This window comes from Etheostoma cragini, chromosome 10, assembly GCF_013103735.1.
Source record: "Etheostoma cragini isolate CJK2018 chromosome 10, CSU_Ecrag_1.0, whole genome shotgun sequence".
Lineage (NCBI taxonomy): Eukaryota > Metazoa > Chordata > Actinopteri > Perciformes > Percidae > Etheostoma > Etheostoma cragini.
The window spans coordinates 26370457-26378109 of NC_048416.1; the positions used below are offsets into that span (position 1 = coordinate 26370457).

General features: G+C 39.0%; 1 protein-coding gene across 1 annotated transcript in view; it reads right to left on the reverse strand.

Annotated features, from left to right (window-relative positions):
* Positions 1 to 1328: 1328 nt before the first annotated feature.
* Positions 1329 to 7653, reverse strand: part of hopx (HOP homeobox) — a 6777-nt gene continuing 452 nt past the window's right edge. Inside the window, exon 2 of the mRNA XM_034884238.1 lies at positions 1329 to 1617. Coding sequence (XP_034740129.1) covers positions 1540 to 1617 — 78 coding nt within the window. The 3' untranslated portion in view covers positions 1329 to 1539. The remainder of the gene's footprint in view (positions 1618 to 7653) is intronic.

Sequence of the window (7653 nt, forward strand, 5' to 3'; positions counted from 1 at the left end):
AAGGAAGTATCTAATACTCCAGCTACTTGGAGCTACCAGCTACTCATCAACTAAAAACCATGTACTGGCCTGTTTTCTCTTCTTTGATGGATGTTTGGCAGCTCAAGAAAGAAGTGATGGTTTCTTTGGTTCTCAAGGACTGCCAGCAAAACCTGACCTTTTAGATGAACTTTTAAACTCCTTTAACTCCACTTTAGCTGCTGGAAATATCCCTGAATCCTATCACAGAGAATACATACTGCATACCAACGCCAGGGCTGAAAAATCCTCTAAATTTCCATTTAAACGTTTAAGATGTTTGATTTGATCTTTCCATTTGTGTGCATCTTGTCCCAGAAATGCTTGTTTCTAACCAAGTTGTGGGGGTTTTACTCCCCGGAGTCCAAGGTTTCTTCATAAAAGGGAGTTTTTCCTCACCCCTGTTGCACTGTTTGCTTGCTTTTGGGGGAATTACTAGAATTGTTGGGGTTTTGTAAATTAGAGAGTGTGGTCTAGACCTACTCTACCTGGAAAGTGTCTCTAGATAACTTTTGTTAGGATTTAATACTTCAAATAAAATGGAATTGAATTGAAAATGTAGGTTTTTTTCTGAAGATGTAGTTCCTTAAAAACTGATCAAAAATACGTAAATTTTTCAATGATCCTATAACAGCTGACCACTGTAATTTTTAACAAGCGTTACTCAAATGAGAAGAAATAGTGCATCGGTTGGGGACTGTTTTCAACAGCGGATTAGTACATATTCAGGGTAGTGAGTACTAGAGCACTAGAAAATGCTTGTTAGTAGGATAAAACCATTGTTAGTTTTAATCTCTGCATAGAATTTCACAACAGTAGGAAAAGTACGGAACATCTTTTGAGGTGTAAAGCTCCAACTGGCTGCTGAGATCACATCCTCTTTTTTTTTTTTTTTTTTTTACAAAGAGTGACCAGAGTAAAAAAGGGACAATGTAATGACATCACCTGTCATTTGTTTAGCCCATGATGCCATTCAGCTCAGTCGGCTCACATGTCTACCTTCCCCTGCCTCCCTCCCTCTACTAGTGGAAATGTTCCGGATTTGTCCCTGGAAGTTCCTGGATAGCGGCAGCTGATTCCAGCAGCATCTATTGTAATCCCACAGCTTCCTTACATTTTGTATAGTCCCGTTAACGGAGAAGCATCCAGCTCTGCTCCCTGCGGACAGACATGCATACAAACAAAACCTGAAAACAAAAGCACACTGTCCCCCAACACACCCTACTCTAGCTGCCCCATTGTATAACTCGGCTCCCTCGGTATATTTGCACCCCATACGTACGGTAGCCTCAAAGCACACTCAAAAGTAATTTTAACTTATAATAACAACATCTTTATTTCTGTAAACATGGCGGATATATTGCCAACAACACACAAAGACCTTCACATTCCGTGCAGTAAGTTAAAATAGTTTCATAGATGCAAAAAGAGAGAATGTCAGATGGAGAGGGGAAGCGTGTGAGGATAGAGGGGTCAGTTTGTAGGGTCAGCACAGAGCTTCAGGCAGATTCTTCTTCAGTCTCAGTCCAACACTGATCCGAGTTCAGCCGGAAGACCCTCCGCCTGCCTCCACTGTGCGTTGCGTAGCTTGAACCATTTCTGGAGGACACAAATAAACAAAAAGAAAAAAGTTACAAACACACCCATGGGAGGTGTTAGAAACAGATAACAGGAGGTTTTTGTTCCGAGGCAAAACTTCTGCAGAGGCTGAAACACAAAAGCGATGAGGTGATGAGGTGTTCCGGCTGACAGAATACAGTCATGACATAAATATTCCTGAGCAGTTTCACAGGTGGAGTTTGAGTATTGTTATTGTGTTGAACAACTATTTTCAGATTTTTGTTTTCTTTCTTCTGTGACCAGAGCACAATCAAGACCAAAACCCCAAATCTGAAATCTATGATTAAAAGAGATTCATTAAGTTAACTTTCTGACTTGAATTATCTTCCGTAATCACATTAGAGTCACATTTTTTGTTGCATGTAAGAGTCACTGACTCATGCAGACACAGCCCAGTGACCCTGAGGCTAAGTGTTTTTCAGGAAAACCACAAAAGACAAATGTTTCTATCCTATTTTAACACACTGCTCAACCAATGACTGCTCTGCTGAGACTCTGGCCAGATGATGACTGCGCTGAGTGCCTCAACACACCCGTGACCCGGCACATTGCTGTATTGCGATTTGTGTTGTCAAGGGATACACAACAATGCTGACATCATCACGATAACGGCAAGCGGAAAGGGAGGGATTCGGTACGGCGGCCTTAAGACACGAGAGCCTGGCTGGCTTTGTGGACATGCGTCTGAGGAGGGATGGTTTCCACATTTTCACTAAAAACACATGAGCTTCCCATTTGGAGTCTTCTGGGTTTTCACTTAAGACTAAATCCGTTCGAGAACTGCTCTCTGAACTTGGTTGTTCATGTGTGCTTTGGGATTCCTTATTCACGAAGCTCATTTTTATGATGTAAGACATAAATTTGGGGGGAAACATTACAACAGTTTGTCAACACATATTTCTTAATTAAAGGTGCAGTAGGTAAGACTTATAAAACTAACTTTCTGTCATGTTTGCGGAAATTGACCCTATGTTTGTCTAGAACTACATGAAGCAGGTCATTAAAATTTAAAAATCCAGTCGGCGCCACATACAGCCTGTAGTGGGATTTGCATAAATCTACATCTCCCTGTTCAGATGCACCAATCAGGGCCAGGGGGGATATCTAACTGCGTGTCGATCACTGCTCATGCATGCACATTCATTCTCCCTTGTGGAGGGGGAGGGGCTTAGGAAACCGTTTGGTGTTTAGCAGGAAGCAACGAAGGACTGAGAAGTTGTCAATCTTTGCAATCCTACCTACGGCACATTTAAAGAGCATTCAGCCTATAAAGATTTAGTAAAACAGGCATCTTCTCTCCCAGGTTTTGAATGAAAGAAATTTATTTTGTACTTTATTATGTTTTTGTCTTTTTTTAAAAGACAAAATCTCTTTGAATGTCTTACAAAGGCATTATGCCACTTTAGAACAAGAATACAATTTATAATGCTGCTGACGCATACAATGGTACTTGTTTCTTTTTTTTCAATTGACTAGCCCTGAGTTACATAACAAAGTCTTTCAAACTTGACTCTACCTTACTGACTGCAGCACTGAAAAATGGTCTATGAAAGGAGTTCAAACATGCCGCACAGAGGCTGAAGCATGTGCTGTTAATAGGAAGCGGGGAGTGGTAGCTGGGGCTTGTGTGTGTGTGCGTGGGATTGGGGTGGCCACAAGAAGAAAAAGAAAACCAGAAAAAAACAACATCAGCTGAAAATGAAGTCAGGTCTTTTGATGAGGGGCCAGACCTTTAGCTCACCCTGGACCAGGCTTCCCCTGTCAGGTTGGCCCGGCACCTCCCACCTTTGTATACGATGAATGGAAACAGTCACTAACACTGGAGGAGGAATTAGGACGCAGTGCCGTTTAGTTGATCTAACATTTTTCATAGCTGCTCTGCAGACAGAGAGAGCTGCAGTATAAACCTCAGGGGATGGAGCCAAATAATGAAACACCTCTGCTGTTCTAATGAAGATGGGGCTTGGCAGCATTTGTGGTTAGCCAGATAAATAAGTGGGTATCTTTTTAAAGTTCCAATCTTTCATCTTGTACTAAATTCCCTATTTGTTTTTGCTGAGCTGTAGCAGAGTGGTACGTCCTGACAGCTGCATGTAGGTTTGTTGCCAGGAAGAAAACAGAGGCATATAAATCTCCACACAGCCGCCACGATGAAGAGATACCCACACTGACTGCTCAGGCCTCATTAGCTACTTGGCTTCAGTTAACTTTAGAATGCATTTTTGCAAATAGAGGACTGGATTTTGTCCTGTCTTACACAGCGTAGTTATTATAAAAGGCGGGGGGAATTTTACAGAAAGTATCACCACAAATGAATACAACTACCAGTAACGCTATATATATAATAATATATGGGCATGGGAGTATCATATCAAGAAAGATTTGAGAAAACCAGACCCCATCCTTTAAAGGGGTATTATAAACTAACAATGTTAAACAAAGATATCAGATTCCTTGTCATGAGAACTACTCAAATGATATCACACTATTGAACTGAAGGATCCAGGGCTTAAAAGGCATAATATCGCGACCTCTACTTTGTCTATTTTTAATTCTTTTGTATCAGTCTCTTAAGTTACCCTACCTTATGGAAGAAATATAGCTAGCTACTGAACAACAACGTCAGCTAACGTTTTTTGACACTTTGATGGAACTTAACCTGACACTTTGTAACTCACAGTAATAACGACCAATTTGACGCAATGTTCTAACATTCAGCAATTTTAGTTGCTTAGATTTCAATTTGAGTTCTAATCTGCGCCAGAAAATTACCAACTTCTTCTCTGGGGAATACCAATGATTAAACTTTACAACCACACTCCTGCTCTCCCCCTGACAGCTAATTTATAATCTTATATTATTATATTATTAGAAACTACATTTCTGTTAACCCTTTTCCTGACTGAGTCACAGGTGCATAGCATCGGTGAAAGCGACACAGGATGTTAAACCTGTTTCAAGCCCTTTAAACCTGTAATTGTTTGCAAATTCTAACTTGAAACACTGAATTGTATCATTATAATTGTTAGGGGGGCTAAGATGAAACTTCAAAATCGCCAATGATCTGACATAACTGACAGGCTTTAAATCAGTGCAGCTGACTATACCGGCTGCCTAACAGCTTGCGTTTCACTCACTCTTTATGCAAATAACTGCAACCCAAAGCATACTTTCAGGCTTCAAGTACTTTTTTCCGACATGTGTAACTACATTGACTTAGCTACGCAGCCGGCATAGACAAGATATAAAAGCTTGCATTCAAAAACTACTTCATCATGCTGTTGCCCTGAGCAATCAAGAGGAACTGGTTTCTGGACTCAAAGTGGAAAAACAAGTTGCAATCATGAGTCTGAAGTACACACGTTCTTGACTGGTGAAATGTGTGCACTGTTAGAGCTAATTATGTAAATAACCCACGTTCCATGGCATGTGACATCTAAATATGTCTGCCAGCCTCTACTGAATAAACAGGAGCAGATATTTGCCTGTGATGTTACGTCAATGCAAATTATATCATTTACATGTAGGGTTTTTCCTTCTAGGGAATACAGCTAAGCAAATAGTCATGTTGTTGCTCTGCTTAAAATCCTGATTAGGAATACCTACTGACAATTAATAAATGAGACATAAATGAGACAAAAATGAGGCATTCACCACTTACCCTCATTATGGGGGACAACTCTGAGGTCTTTCACAATGATCTATCTATCTATCTATCTATCTATCTATCTATCTATTGAAGGAATGCTACTGAAGTTGCCAGCAGAACATCAGTGCACTTCCAAGATGTTTTCGGCGCTCTGAAGCTTCACATCTGGCTCCTGATGTGACAGTTGCAGAGACTTTACAGTAAGACATTCCTCAGATAGAGGGATGGTGGGAGTGTTCACATGTGGGAGAGGGGTGGTGGAGATTAAATACCTAAGTAACAATGTGATGGTTCATGTAATTGTCAGTTATTGTGTAGTGGCCCTTTCTAGCTGGAGTGGGCGTTATGTTCCTGGTTTGAATAATGGTGTTTTTATTCATAAGCTCTGGAGCTGGAAGGGTCAGTCAATGGTTTGATTGATTGATTGATTGATTGATTGATTGATTGATAGACAGAACATTTTGATAATTGTCACTGGGAAGAACTCCAAACCTACTGTTGTTTAAGTGTCTCAGTTGGAAATATTTCGCTTTTCCTCATCTTAACAATATAATAGATTGAATGTTTTTAAATTCTTTTGGGCTGAACCGACATTTGATGACATCTGATTGGGCTCCAAGATCAAATTTTCTTTTTATGTTATATAGATGAAACAATTTATTTAAAAACCAATTCACATTTTAATTGATTATGAAAATATTTGGTAGTTACAGCCCGCATAAGCCTCAACTTGGGATTCTCTACATCATTTAAGGAAAAACAAAAACAGATCAAAATTTAAATATATATTTTCCTCAAAGTTTTTCCTCATGCTTACTCAAAAACTTTTTAAGTTGAGCATGTTTAGCTGATGAACATGTTGTTGAAAGCTCTGGAAAAAAAGATTGAGGTAAGAATATTTTGACTTTCACGTGTTTTGTAATGTGTTTGCAAATCAAATCTTTACCTTGCAACTACCAATTAGCTTCATCAACTGTTATTCTGCCAGTTAATTGATTTGTTTGGTATGCAAAATGTCAGAAAAAAAGTTTAAAATATCCATTACAATATCGCAAACCCAGGGTGATGTCTTTATATTATTTGTCTGTCCAGAACTCAAATCAGTTTGCCATTCCGAAAGACAAAGACATGCAAAAAAATCCTCTTATACGAGAAGCTAAGACCAGGGAATGTTTAGGAATGTTTAACCCGTTGACCACATCCGACCAAACATGACAGCAACATAAACACAAGCAGCGATAGCGACCACGTAAGAATAAACCCCTGAACTGAAACAGCGGCAGGAAACTCGACTCGGACATGACTTCATCAGGAAGAACAACAATCAATGGGGGCGCCGCTGCCTCTGTGGTCAGTGTTACTGTTTGTTCCTGTTCAAATTTCATCAGACTCTGACATTTGAACAGATATACTGTAATAGCCAGGATCCCACTGAGCACTGTCCACAGACCTGCTCCATTCACTGCTGGTCAAGCAGCTCCAGGTTCACTGTCACAGATGTAAAGGCTTGTTTTGCTTTTAGAAAAACTGGTTCTTGCTGACAAATACACACATGTTCATACTGTAGATCTCCCTTTAGCAATTAGTGGTTTATTCCTCAGAAGACACCCGACTGAGACATTGATAGTGATGCTGACAACACTCAAAACTTCCTTGACACTAACTTGTGATATTACTAAAATCAATTTCCTGAGCTTAGATCGCTTGTTATTGTTTTCCTGTCTGTGCTGGTAATTTAAGTAAAACCTCTCAAATTGGTAGAGATGCAAAGTAACAAAGTGCACTTCAAGTATTTTTTTGGCAACATTACAAATGTTCCACTAGTAACTTTGAAGATTAAAGTCATAAAAATTGATGTAATGCTTTAGATGAAACCTCTCATTGCTTAGTCATATGTAGCTGTACTTCACCGGAAACTGCATTACTGCACTTTTAAACTGCACATCAACAATTTAACACACTGACAGGGAATTTGTCATTTAGTATTTTGAGTGTGTTTCTCAAGTAAGTTCACACATAGCAGCCAGAGAGTCACTGTCTATAGGAATAAGTGATATTCATAATAATACTAATACCTATAATAATAATGACTTTATTCATGACACAAATGGAAGGTCCATAGTATATTAAAAACCACAAGTCCCTAAAAAATCATAAAAGCTACAACAGAGAATACTTAAATCACCCAAAAAATAAAAATGTATTAATTAATTGGGCTACAAACTAATCTTTGAAGCATCAGACATGGTATCAGTCCCTATAAAAATATGAAAGATCTATTGGAGTTTAGGCTGTTCAATGATCTCAATATTTCTAGAAATAACAATATAAATACAGTATATATATATATATATATATATATATAT